Consider the following 14,792-nt stretch of genomic DNA (forward strand, 5'->3'; position numbering starts at 1 on the left):
ATCAATATAACAATAGACAAGAGAAAATAATTTTAAATACAATACCACAAGTTCAATCTATACAGGAGGAACAGAATAACACACAAACAAAACACAAATAAAAAAAAAAAAAAATGAAATAAATAATGCACACGAGGGCTTTTAAAGGGGATACGCAAAAAATAAATTTGAAATTATAATTTATTTTCAAAGCAAGATAATGAAAAAAAAAAGTCTAGTTGAACGCCTGTTTAATGAATATATCCTTACATTTATAATAAATTAAATAAACTATATAACTGTCCTCGCGAGTTTTCTCCCTTATACGCATGCGCAAGACTATGCTAACCCAGGAAGCTAAAGGTTAGCAGTCACTCTGTGTAAGCTCAGCTGCTGAACGATGAACGCTGCTGCTGTGGTCAGAAGAGTCGCTGCTCTGTCTGGAGCCTCTGCTGTGGGTCTGGGAGCTTACGGAGCTCACGGTAGGACATTAGCTCCAGAAACCTCTCTTATTATTATTATTATTATTTATATCTACTAGCTTAGCACGAGCAGTGAAAGAAAGTCCGAACGGTCATCTCGTGTCTTGTCACTCCAGTGTCTTGCACTAAAAACGCACTTTTTAAGTTAAGAGGTTTCGTTACGCAGCTGTTATTCATTAGAAAGTGATTTAATTTGATGAAACTTTACATTAAAGCTCTACGCCTTGTTCGGCTACTACATAATTCACAACAAACGTTGTTATTGTTGTGAATTATTGAAGTTTTGCACCCAAGGTGACCTGTCTGTCTACTCTGTATGTAATGCTAGGAGAGGATTGTGGGTCAATGAGTTCAAATTGGTTGAGGAAAGGTTTTATCTTTAATTAATTTTAAAGAGATTTAAAAAAAAAAAAAAAAAATCTTTTTGCATAATTGCCAACTTTCAAAACATGTCCTGATAACTATTGTTATTTCTTGAGGTGCTACTGTAAATAATTGATGTTGTGAAATTCAGGCACTACTGTTAATGATTGATGTTGTAAAATGCCAAATTCATAACATGCCAATGTATTTCATTCGTTTTGATTGATGTCTTTGATAACAGAACAATAGATTAAAATACAAAAATAAATAAATAAATTTAAAAGAAACAATGAATTATAACCTCTCAACTTACATGTGTGAAAGATTTAGCTTAATTGCATGATAAGCTGCTATAAAATGGTAAATAAGGGGGAGAATTAATATTACACATAGATTAAAAGTGTATGTACTAATGTGCAGCTGTCATAATTTCAATTAGTCGCTAAACCTATATCGATATTCAACGTATCTAAACGTATATTGAATTTACTGATATTTCATTTTTTTTTCTCTCTTCCAGGTTTTAAAAACCGTGATCCTGACGACTACCAAGTTGTGGTATGTATACATAGTGTTGTTTTAGTCCTCCACTGTCTTTTTCTCATGTTTAATTGCATCCATCTTGATGCTGTCTTACAAACAGGGATAAAAATGTATAATAATTAACTTAAAGCTGCTGGAGACTCCAATTTTTAATCACATAAGTTCATAGTGTAAGCCTCACGGATCAATAAATCAAAGATCTGCTCCAATAAAAACTGTACAAGGTTGAAATTGGCACATAAACGTTTGTTTTGATCTCCACTGCAAACACTTGGTTTATTGACAGTTGTTTTTTTGGGGGGGGCAAACAGAAGAAATTACGGTAAGAATTAAGTAAAAAGAAATCTTCTACACATCCTGTCTACGGGACTCCACATCCCACAATGCAACGCGCAAAACTTTTTTGACATTGACAATAAACTGAATGTTTACAGTAGAGATTAAAACCAACTTGAGACCAGTAATTTCAACTTTTTTTTAAGATATTATTTTCTTCATCTTGTATTTATTGATCTATGTGGCCTACACAATGGATTTATTTGATTAAGAAAAGAAAAAAAACAATCTCCAGCAGCTTTAACCAATAATGTGACAGCTGCTACAACTACTCTGCTGCTTGTCCACCAAAAAATTATTCATTTTATGGCTTTCAATGAAGAAATGTCTTTTTTTTTAAATTCTGTAATATTGGTGAATGACAAAGCAGAAGTCTTGTTTAGTAATGTGCTTTTTTGCCTATATTTTTATCCACTATAACCCTTTAACTGATTGGCTGCCAGCCATTTTCAGAACAGCTACCCCATTACGCCAGCCATTTTAGAGCATTTTGACTGATCTTTTGACACAATTAATCATGATATTCTACAAGAAAAACTTCAAAATTACGGAATAAAGCGTAACGCCTTAAAATGGATTAAAAGCTATATGACAAATAGAAGACAATATGTTGACTTTGAAGAAAACACATCAAAATGCCAAACCATACAATGTGGTGTTCCTCAGGGTTCTATTTTGGGGCCAAAACTGTTCATTCTATACATAAACGACATTTTCAAAGTCACCAATTGCCTAAAACTAACATTGTTTGCAGATGACACAACCATTCTATGCTCAGGCAAAGAAATTAACACTTTAATAGAGTCAACAAATGAAGAACTATTAAAAATTCAAACATGGTTAGATGTAAATAAACTATCCCTAAACGTCAGTAAAACAAAATTCATTAACTTTGGAAAGAGAAAAAAAACAGGAGATATAAGACTGAAACTAAACAAGGAAATAATAGAACAAGTAAAAGAATATAGGGTACTTGGAGTGTGGATGGACGACAAGCTGACCTGGAAAAAACATATACAAATAGTTAAAAACAAAGTGGCCAAAAGCAGCTACATCCTATGGAAGCTTCAACAAATCCTACACACCAAATCACTTAAAACAATATATTCTTCACTCATAGCATCGCACCTAAATTACTGCTCCGAAATATGGGGTAATAACTACAAAACGTATCTTGAACCACTATTTAAACAACAAAAAAAAGCTATAAGAATTTTACATAAAGTACCACACAACACACACACAAACGATTTATTTGAGAAGTCAAAATACCTAAAACTGCAAGAAATAATACACTATAACACACAAATACACGCATTTAGGGCTTCATCAGGAAAATTACCACATCAAATCCAAAAACGTTTCACTTACAATCAAAATCCCTACGAATTCAGACATAATACTGTGTTTAGACCAAACAGGATCATATCAAACGTTGGCAAACATAGTACTGTGTATAGAGCCATGAACCTCTGGAACAGCCTTGACAAAGAGACACAACAGTCAGATAATCTGAAACAATTTAAGAACGAAACGAGGAGGACATTTTTACACACATACAGATCTCAAGTCAACTCTCCATTGAACTCTACAGCAACGACATGGAACTCATCAACTGGTCATTGAGACAAAATCTTCTCAACGAGGCAATTGCTTCAGCACGAAATACCGTGTCCAAAGGACACATACCCAAGTGGATATGTCGTGGACGCACGAGGGAGAAGCCAGATGCTCTGTCTCTCCCAGCTGAAAGTGGAGGATGTGGAGGACATCTATTTGCTAGGAGTCATGATCTTTGGCCTGCTGATGATGGGGGTATGTGTCTGTGCATGTGCCTTTCTGATGGATCGTAAGCTGAGGCGACTCTCAGAGGATACGAAGGTTCTCAGAGAGAAGAAGAACTTCACGTTTGGAGAGTTGGAGGAACGTAAACAACGACTGGAAAAGAAAGCTCGTGGAAACACGGGGGAAAAAGACTGTGATGAGGAGTAACAACAGGAACAATGACTGCAGACAAGAACACATCACAAAAAAAAAAAAAAAAAAAAAAAAAAAAAAAAGGGAAGAAACGAGGTTGGATGTAAAATTATCTGTGTTCAAATTAGGGGACGGATCTAGATAAGCATAATGCTTTTTTCCGTCGCCCTTTCCGGCATGAAAAAAAAAAAAAAAAAAAAAAAAAAAAAAACAATGATGTGAATTTGCTCTGAATGTCAAATGAATTTCTGTGAATGCAACCATGTCGGAAATGAACTGAATAAATAAAAAAAATAAATAAATCTTTGAAGACCCCCACAGAATATTTTGTACTATGACTATGTACATTCTGAAACAACAGACTCTCTACTTTCATCAGAATTTTTTTTTTTTTTTTTTTTTCAAGCTTGTTTTGCTCTTCTGTAGTCATCAGTTGAATATATAAGTTTCACACAAAATGCCAGTTTCTGAGCAAAAAGCTGAGAAAACAGCGTTTTTGTGAAAAAACCTGTCAGTGATTTTGAGGCCTTTTTTTTTTTTTTTTTTTTTTTTTTTTTGCTTTAGTGACACCTCAAACATCTCAACATTGGTTTTCTTCTATAAATCAACACTGAGGCTAGGCTTTTGATGGCAAAATGATTATTATTTTGCTATCTGGGTCAGAGTTGAATGGTGCCTTTACAGTATGTTCTCACTGTCGCTAAATGCTTGTTCATGTGGATCTTGTTGGGTTTCTTACTTTGGATTCTATATTTTGTTAAGCACTTTGAGATGACTTTGTTGTAATTTGCGCTATATAAATAAAGTTGAATTGAATATGTTGGCCTTCCTCCAAGTCCCCCCCCCCCCCAAGTTTTCACGCAACTTCCTCCTCCCCGACATGCCGAGTCGCACCGTTTGGCCCGGGTTGTTGATCGTCTTCTCTCACGATCTCGACACTCTCAATAGTCTACCTAGGTCCACACATGCTGGGTGATTTTTGCCTCACAAAAATATCTCAGATTTTTTTAAAGAAAAATTCAAGCTTCGTTTCGATTCGATTTTTGATTTTATTTTTTTTTCTATGTGCTTAAAAATGACTGCAGACATCAGATTTATTGTCAAAAGTGCCGCTTTATTGCTGTGATTGTCAAGAGTTAAAATGCATAGAATAATCCCAAAATAAAAAGTAAATGAGGCTCTGTCATTTAACTATTTCAAGCTTTAAACAGGTTTAAATAAAAGTGCAACAGCAACTTCACAGTAGATTAAAATATCTAATTAAGAAATCAGATAACTACATATTTTATAACATTACAATAAGAAAAAAAAAATTCACTCTTCCCTTAGCATCTCAGCATAGTGCAAATAAAAAAAATTAACATGCCTGTGACACACCTAGCCTACTCAAATGGTAAACAAAGAGGGGGCTGGCTCACATTGCGCTACAGTAACCCACAAGGACGAAATGCGAAATAGTCCGGAAAAACTGTGGTGGTAAAAAATTAAAATAAAAAATGTTTTCCAAAAACTCGAATTTGCAAAATAAAAATAGTTTTTATCTACAAATTTGATAAATCGATTTTTTTGCTCAGCCCTACTTCACCGTCCTCTCTCGTTGCACGGTTTTCTCCCCCATCAACTCTTTTCCTCTTCCTCTGAGCTCTGCCCATCGCGGCTAATCTCTCATCCAAAGGTGCGTTGCTGCCACCTACATGGCACCAGTTGGTCACTACATCATACTACAAGACTGATATTCATGAGAGAATTCCGCCACAGTGTCTTCTAGCAACCCCCATTGAAAAACACAATTGATGTACATATACGTCGATGGCAGTGAAAGTTTGGATTTGAAATTCCGTGCTGTATATGTACGTCAATGACTTATTAACTCATGTTTGTAGATAATTCTGCCATTATAGTATTCATCCTCATCTACTGACTAAACACACTCTTTCTTACCAACTCTCTGCACATGAAACTATTATAAAGTTAGAGTTTTCAGTCTGATCTCACACTGTCCCTCTGTTTTATTTCATAATTTGTCTGTTATTATGAGAACAGTAGCCATTTACTGACAGCTTCTAGTATGACTTCCTGATTAGTGTCACTTTACAATATTCCTCCTTGAACTCAGTAGTAGTGGCCACTGTCATGGAAAATCTATGTTTCAATGAAATGCGATGGCAAAAATGTCCTGAAAGTTGTGTGTGTGTGTGTGTGTGTTTCTGCCTTTGCAGCTGTTTGACACTGCCAACAAGTATCATTTCTACCACAGCCTGGCCCTGCTCGGGGCCGCACACTCAGGCAAACCTGCTGTGGTGAGTATTACGAGTTGAAAGGTCACTGTGAGGACAGAAGACAGGCTCACTCTTGATCGCTACTGTTTCTGTTTGTATCAGTGAGACATCAAATATCTTTAGGGTTGAATTGGTTTCATTACATTGGTCGTTGCAAAGGGAAAAAAGTCTGTTTTTAAAAAAAAGCCCTGTGAATGCATGCAGAAGTCATTTCTAATCAGCTCTGACTTCAACATGATCGGAAATAAACGGTGACACATCAAGTAAACATGTCAAATCATGTGAACAATATATTTAAAATGCAAATTTCGCAAATGTTCTGCAAAAGCAGAAACAAATTGCCGTAAACGTGTATTTTAATTTCAAAACATGGCATACAACAGAAAAAGAAATGGCAGTAAACATGGGGAGAGTGTAAAAAAAATGTGAAATGTAATAGTTTTACTCTTGCTTTTAATGGTTTTACGCTTGCATTGATGAAGTTCAGTCGATGAAATGAGTGAATTTGTCCACATTCTGGTCCCTTGATCAGATAAGATCATTTAATTGTGGCTAATGCCAGCGCACGCCTTCAACGGCAGTTACGCTTGCTGTGCAACATGGCGTCATCATAAACACATCACTGAGTGTGGGACGTCACAGCAAATCTTCTCAAGACACCAGATAAGGTACCGTCATTTCTGGAGTATAAGTCGCAACCGTTTTTCATTTAAAATACAGTGTGCAAACTCATACAACAATGCAACTTAATGGTTTATTGTTTTGTTGTTGTATTTACAAGTTTGTATATATTTACTGTAACTAGAAAGTTTGGTCCCTTTAAATTATGGCTGTCAAACTGTTAGATTTAGATCAGGGACCAAAAAAGTCCCAGTAGGGTCTCAAGTGGGCCGAACTAGTAACATGCCGCATTATTGTGCACTATTTTTAACACTTCCACATGTAAACCACTGTATATATGTTTCTTAAGGAGTGATGCAAGCAGCGTACAGATATTTGGAGCTGAGTTATATGTTCATTTACCAAATGACTAATGCATCTTAAAATCAAAGCCTGTGATCCATTTTTGACTCATCATTACATCAAAGTTGAATATTTTAAGAAGAAATTTGAGGTAAATGGAGTAAAGTCATGAATAGTAATGTACTAGTAGCGGTTAGTGAGGAATAGATTGGAGAACGTGTGAAAATGTTAACTTTCTTGATGTAAACCTTTAGTCATTTCAGTAGTGACTGTCATTAACTATTTTAACCACAATAAGGACGAAAGAATACGTGGAGCATTTAAGTGTCATGAAACATCAATATTATATAAATATAACTCTGTCCATTCTAGGGGTGTATGGATACACTAAACAAATTATTCGATTTGAAATCTGATTTAAAAATTTTTTTATCAAAGATTGGGATGTAATGATGCACGCACTGTAACTCATTTCAATTTTAATACACAGATCAAATTTTGGAGGAAAAAAAACTGATTTCTCAAAATACAGATTCTTAATCTTTAATTTAAATTGTCAAAAATGTCTTACTGCTGTTTTTTCTTCTTAGAAACAGTTTAAACTCATAGACCAAAATAAACTGCACATTTCTTCATTCATCACCATGCAAAGTTGAACAAAAATACATATTTTTAAAAACCTAAAATTAAAAATTTAAGAAACATTTTCATATAAATACATTGAAAAAGTAGAGGTGACTTTCTTTTTCTTTTTTTTAAGTGCAGTTTATGTTCCAGGCTTGGAATTTCCATATTTTTCATAATGAATTGTTTTTGTCTTTACTGTTATCTTCTCACCTTTATTTATTTGCACACTTCAGAAAGCCAAAATGCTGCCACACCTGCTTTGACTTCAAACTAATAGAGCTTGAATTCTTTGCCTGGTTCAGGCTTAATTTTGATCGATTTTAATCCCCTCTTATATGCATCAATTTTTAGTATAAGGATAAATTAAATATCATTTAACCATAGTTAAATGCTAACCAGTTTGAGTGAGTAAATTCAGTCTTTATGAAGTGATGCTGCAGATCATCTCTTGAGGCCCAATAGATTGAAACTGCTGTTGTGCTTTCCCCTAAAAAATATATATATATATATATATATATATATATTGTCGGAGAGAGAGAGAGAGTGCAAACCAAAGCCAAAAAGAAAAAGAAAAAATGTCTCAGGCTGCAGAAATGTCTGAACGTGGCGATTCAATATACTTTCAAAAAGCTGTCCTCAGCTATTTTCCGAAGCAAACTTTTTTGAGTGGGTCAGGGTGTGCAGAATATTCCATGTGATGGTGCCGCTGATGTGTTTTTATCGATCTACATGGTTCTGCCGTCTGATGACTGACTGACCGCTGCCCTCCCCACAGGCTGGCACCCTGCTGGTGGCGGGAATGGGGATGTTCTGTGGAGCTCTGTACCACCAGGCCCTGACCGGAGACCCAGGCCTTCGCAAAGTGGCTCCCATGGGTGGCATGGCAATGATCGCAGGCTGGTTAGCCATGATCCTCTGAACTGTGACAACTCGCATTTTCTCAACGGGCCCCTGTGTGATATGAAAGCATCACTGCTACTTATGGAAGTACAGGAACCGGCTGAAGGGCGATGCTGAGTTACAATGTCCCACCCAACCTCCACCCGCCTTGGGTTGTGGGTGTCAGTGGTAGATAAGGTCACAACAAGGGTTATCTTTTTTTTAATTTTTTTTTTTTTTTTTTTGGCAAATTTGCTGTTTCACTGTTTCCCTTGATAGGAAAATGAAGTGTGTGTGAACTATTTAATTTCTGTATGTTAGCGCTCATTGTCAGTCACCCTGTGGTGGAAAAACATTTATTTCGTCACATAATGTATGATCTTGTTTTTTTTCCTTCTGTGACTTTTAAAGCAAAATAAATATTTTTCTACACATTTTGTGCCTTTTTAAAAATGATGTGAACTAATGATTGATTATACTTTATTAATCCCTGAGGGGAAATTCAGTTTCAGTTCCCGACCAAGAAACATGAAAAGACAATCACAAAAAATGCCGCTCTGTTTCTTAGAGAGGGGCGGAGTTTGGCATCATAAGAAACTCCTCGGCAAACATTGTGACAAAAACCAACAAACACAACATTCAATTCAATACAACAGCTCATTAGCACCAAGGGGATGGGTCTTTAGGATGGGTAGTTTGCGAGGTGAAGAGGTTGGGGCCTCGAGAGTTTGTTAGCCAAGACGAAGATCCCAGGTGTTCATGGGAGAGGTCGGAGTGTTGAATCAACATAACGTCCATGGAAGAGTGTGGAGAGAACAGACCTTGATAACAGGCTGTTCATCTAATGAAGATGAGTTGTTTTCAGACAGGCTAGTCACAACATTGACTACTAGCCCTATTGTTCCTGGTCATTCATATTCAATAATGTGGCCATTTCCTTTGACACAAACTCTCAACTCCTTAAAAGATAACCACGGCGGATACCATCTGAGAGTTCGGCCCCTTCCGTCGATGACTTGCAACTTTCCAATAATGCTGCCGACGTAATCCGTACTTTGTGATAAATCAGGAAAATGCCAGTTCCAATCAGCAGAAGACCTGTTATCATAATTCCAATCTGGCAAACGTCTTCCACATCCTCAGGACGTACGGGCTCTCCCTTGCCCGACCTCCTTGTTAAGAAAATTTGACCAATAGCATTGAGAGACCAGCTGGTCAATTCTGTGATTTAGATTTAGAATTGGGATGCAGCGAGAGGCTCCTGTTAGATTATGACAAGACAGAGCAGCAAGCAGGACAAAAAGGAGGGAGCAAAGGAAAAAGCGTCCGTCTCCTCTGAGAGCTTTGCGACATAACAATAAATATATGTATTATTTTACAGACAAATTCGGTCCCCTGGAGGGACCAGACTCATCAATTAGTCTGGTTACTCACTGCGTCACTACAGCCAATATGACTCTTTCATGCAAAATAGCTGCAAACGTGTCTCACAAATGAAAGTGGTAATTTATATCCTGCTGCTCCAGAAGGACTTGTAAAGAATATAACCTAATGAAACCTCTACTATCATATATGATCTTTAATGGAGCTTGCGAGTAAAATTCACTACAGATACTGTTTAAAACGATAGCAGTGGCCCTTATTGATTTTTACGCCCCCTGGTGGCATACAAATTTAGAAATCAGAATACGTGACAACAGTATATGAAGCAAAAGTCACGAATATTCCTTCATTTTATTATGGGATTTTTTTTGTTCAGTTTTTGAGATATAATAAAATATATAATGAATAGCAATTTTTCATTAATTTCATGTCATTTTAAAGAAGAAATACTATATTGTGATATAAAATTATCTCCATATCTCACACCACTAATATGAGCGCACATAAATTGGTGTATTTGAAATGACAATTAGGGGTAGTTGTATTTTCTAAGCAAGAAAAAGACTGATTTATAATAAAGAAAATGGTCCAAAGACTACTGTATGTTCTTTTTATGTGCATTTTTGTGTCTTCATTTTAAAAAGTTGAACAATATTGTCTGTAACAACCTGCTGTCCAAAGATTTTTGCAGAATTGTAATTCACACCATCATACAGTAATTTGTATCACTGCTTCTACATGACTTGTGTTCCGTCAATTTCCGGATCATTGCTTTGCCGTGGAAGTCCATAAATATGCTGATGCGGGTTGAGCAGGGATGAACCCAGGTGATTTACCTGCTACGGTAAACACAAAGGTATTAATTACAGATGCCTTACCTAAGCCAAGGTCGTGTTCCAATCACTTCCTATTTAAAATTGAAAGTGAAACACTAATTCTTGACTGAGGGTCCATGAATAGGTACCTTTGGAAAATAGCCGTATAAATCGTCTGGTCAATTTGCAAGGGTCAGCACATAAGCTGCGGGTAAGCTCAAAAGAGAAAGTACTATTGACTGAACACATCACCATTGAGCTCATGATCACGACTCATAAAATCCCTTATTGGGATTAAAGTGGAGGCCTTATGCCATTCAGAGACAAGTCATGGCTCACAGTGCGTCTGCTGCCGTGTTTCCAAGTTTTTACCGAGCCCTCAAGTGGAACTTCTTTTGATTTGTTTAAAGAACAATGAGCTGTAATCTAAGCCTATACTTTCACACATTCTATTTTAGACTTTTTTTTTTTTTTTTTTTTACTTGACTCTTCGTCAGCTGATGTTGACGCAGGGATTCTGGCGTTGCCAGCACAGCACCTTAGTGTTAAAATCCATTAGCAAGATCACAGCGTTCCACTCTGACAAGCCACATTTAACAAGTGAGCACATCAGAAGTTAAGAAATAGAAAGTGAGTGGGATACCCTTGTGTCTCGGCTTCAATCTCCTGGAGCAAAACTTTCATGGCAATTACGACAAAGCTAATTCACTCTTTAAAGTACGAGTGCTTGTCATTGGTTCTTTTTTTTTTTTCTTCTTCTTCTTTCTTTTGGCCTTGGTTAAAAAAGCCTTAAATGTGGATTTTGATTTATTTATTTATTTAACACAATAAAAATATTTTTTTTGAGAAAGTTTGTTAAAATGATTAAAAAAAAAAGTTAGGCTAATTTGAACATTTTTACCCCTAAATATTAGGCCTATTGATAATAGTTAGTATGCTAAGCTAATTGTAGCTTAGCATTGATGTTTACAAATGGCAATGAAAGGTGATTTGGAAAAAGCATATGCAATTACAACCATTTTATATGCATGACACACTGTTACATAGTAATCACTTAAAGAAGAGCTCCATTTACGTAACTCCAACTGGTTTTGTGAGGCTATAGACATCTAATTGTTGTACATTTTGGATTTCTGGGCTGGGATGCCATTTGGGTAAGGTCCAACCTTTATTATCCCTTGATAAATATGGGTGCAAACATGCACATTAATTCATGAAAGAAGAATCTGTGTTGGTAAAGAGGATGTTTAGTCACATTGTAGTTGAAATAATGCCTAAACATATTTTTTTTTAATGATTCTCAGAGGGATCCTTCCATGGTTGGCCTAAAATCTTTAACATGTACTATATATATTGTAGATCTATGTCTAACAAAACACATTATTTTTGCGCTATATTCATGTTGTTGCGTTTTTTTAAAATTGGACTACTTTATACAGTTTTGTAGCCTGTGCTCCTCCATTTTGAAATCACGTGATTGATGCCTGTAAACATCCCAATGTTTTCTATTGGAGTGAGATATTTAGCCTGCTTTTTAGATCATTTAACAGCTTTTTAGATCATTTTGCAGCTTTTTAAATCATTTTGCAGCTTTTTTGGTCAAAATGCCAACTGAAAAACCAAGGAAGATAAAGATGCCAATGTCACAACTGTTTTTATCTTCTTTTGATAAACAAAAGAGGTTTACATTTGCATCTTTAACATTTCCTGGTTTTTTTTTTTTTTAGATCAACCAAAAGCAGCACAAATTGTCATTTTGACCAAAAAATCTGGCTAAATATCTAAAAAGCTATTATTTATTATTAATAAATCATTAATTTTTTTAATTTACTACAGCAAAATAAAGCATGTATTTTCTCTAATTCCACAACGCATTAATAAAATAAATTGAACCTTGTGGTTAAGACTGTGTGTTGTTTACTTTATCCAGTAAAGTTAACATATCCTAGCCTCATCTGTTATGTGCTAATGATTCCTTAATCTATAATATATTGGGATATACCACTAACATGCTTGAATGCACATGTTAATGGGTTTAGATACAATAATAATAATAATATCCAAAATAATTATTTAAATGTTTTACCGTTCAAAAGCGCATCGCAAACTGTCTAATCCGCTCTAGCTTCATTGCTGCAATAGTAAACTGCTCACTTCCGGAGAACGATTGAGGCTCCATGAGCCATTGTTGTAAAAAAAAAACGAACAACTGGAGTGAATGGAATTGTCCCTAATCTCTCTATATATGGCTCTGGCGCCATTAAATGACTTGATAACACACATTGCTCAGCAGGTAGGACAAACTATAAGTGATCAGTTAAAGGAGGAATGTAGGGAAAGGAGTGGTAGTGGTGCACAAGCTCAGAGCAGTGAAGGCCAGTTACTCAGTGACTCCACTTACCTCAACCTGTACCAAGTTAGTTCTACAGTCTGATGTCAAAGAGCCTCTGATCTTTAGAGGAGATTAGCAGTATTCTGAGATAATGTCAAAGTTGATGGGTAAAGCTAAAGACATTGTTAGAATAACTCTAAGAAGCAGCTTATCGCTAAATCCCCAAGAGAATCCAGAAGGAATCTACAACATTCTCAGACAACATTTTGGCGATGTGAGCTATTCGTGTATCCCCATGGCCGACTTCTACAGCATGATTCCCATGGCCAAAGAAACTCCTTTTGAGTACTGGGTTCAGCTAAATAAGGCAATTGATGCAAAAGAGGAGGGTTTGAAAAGGCGCGGACGACACATAGAGGACCTTTGTCAAAAGGCTGCAATGATGTTTGTTAAACACTGCCCAGATCCCACGCTCACTGCAGTCTTCAAGTTCAAAGCAACAGATAAGTGGACAGCTCGTGAAATTCAAGAGCACTTTGATCGTTACCAACTTGAAACAAGGGAACAGGTGCTTTCAAAATCAAGATACTCTAAACCTCTTACAATTCAGGTCCAGACCCCTGAACGTGATGAGCTAGCAACATGTCAACCCAGAGCATCCCCTGTGCAGGATGAGAATAACCCTCTGTCAGACCTTTGTGTGATGACAATTGCTTGAAAACACTAACACAAGTCTTTTTGATCGTACATTGTCCCAGAACAGTCAGGCCACAGACAGGTTTTCTCCTCCACAAACACACCAGAGGGCCTGTAGAGTTTGCCAGTCTACCGAACACTCCAGCCTTGTACACTGCAGGCTGAAACACCTACACTGTATGTCTGTCATGCTTCAAGCCAAATCATATCAAGAGAAACTGCCCTCATCGCCTGCCTTCTCAGAGTCAGCTTCCCCCAACCACTGAACTCGCAGCCTTTAAACTAGCTGGTCCACATTGCAAGAGGGGATATGTGGGCGCCGATGAAGTACACTACATAAAAGCCTGCGCAGCTGTGCCAGCTGGTGCCAAAGTCATCACTCAGAATACAGAGAGTTGGCCCATTTGATGAACTGTTTTACACCCCTGTCAGCATTAACAACAAATCTCAAATACAGGGGATGCTTGACTCTGGTTCTATGGCCTGCACATTAAGTGAGAAAGCAGAACAGAAAATGTTCAGTAATAACTTTCTCACAGAATCCATCCCCTTGACACACAAAACTGTTACCCTGCTTGTATGGGGTAAGCTGCCATTGAACATCCCAAAGTCACCAGGAAGCACAGTGATAGTTGAGCCTACCTCCTCTAAGTCCATGCCACGCAACATCATGGTTGGCCGTGTAATCACACCACTCTGGGGAGATAGATGGGTTTCCATGAAAGTCACTACCCTGTCTAACAAGTCTATCACTCTGAAGAGGTGCAGCAAGCTAGCAGATGTGTCTCCCTGTTTAGCTGTGGAGGATTTTGAAGTATTCCAAGGCACTAACAAAATAGGAAAAGCAAGAACAGAGGACAGATGTGATGAAACCAAACCTTCCAATCTCAATGAGCGGCTGCAATAAGTTGGCCTTGGCGATGTTGATATTGACCTGTGCCACGCTGGCCAAGATGTGAAAGAGAGGTTGGTTGAACTGCTTGAAAAGTACAATTACATTTTCTCAAAACAGGCACTGGACTGTGGTGAGGCGAAAGGCTTCATGCATTGCATCCGACTGACTGATGAGAGACCGCCTTCCTTACCGCCGGGTACCAACAACCCACTACCAGAAACTGTGGCAAGTCCTTTCTGAGAT

General features: G+C 37.0%; 1 protein-coding gene across 1 annotated transcript; it reads left to right on the forward strand.

Annotated features, from left to right (window-relative positions):
* Positions 1-320: 320 nt before the first annotated feature.
* Positions 321-8,635, forward strand: tmem256 (transmembrane protein 256). Its single transcript, XM_028474724.1, has 4 exons — positions 321-461; positions 1,345-1,382; positions 5,900-5,980; positions 8,325-8,635. Exons 1-4 carry the CDS (start codon positions 380-382, stop codon positions 8,466-8,468), a joined length of 345 nt encoding a protein of 114 aa, XP_028330525.1. The 5' UTR covers positions 321-379; the 3' UTR covers positions 8,469-8,635.
* Positions 8,636-14,792: the final 6,157 nt, after the last annotated feature.

The sequence above is a fragment of the Gouania willdenowi genome, chromosome 18 (genome assembly GCF_900634775.1).
Source record: "Gouania willdenowi chromosome 18, fGouWil2.1, whole genome shotgun sequence".
Lineage (NCBI taxonomy): Eukaryota > Metazoa > Chordata > Actinopteri > Blenniiformes > Gobiesocidae > Gouania > Gouania willdenowi.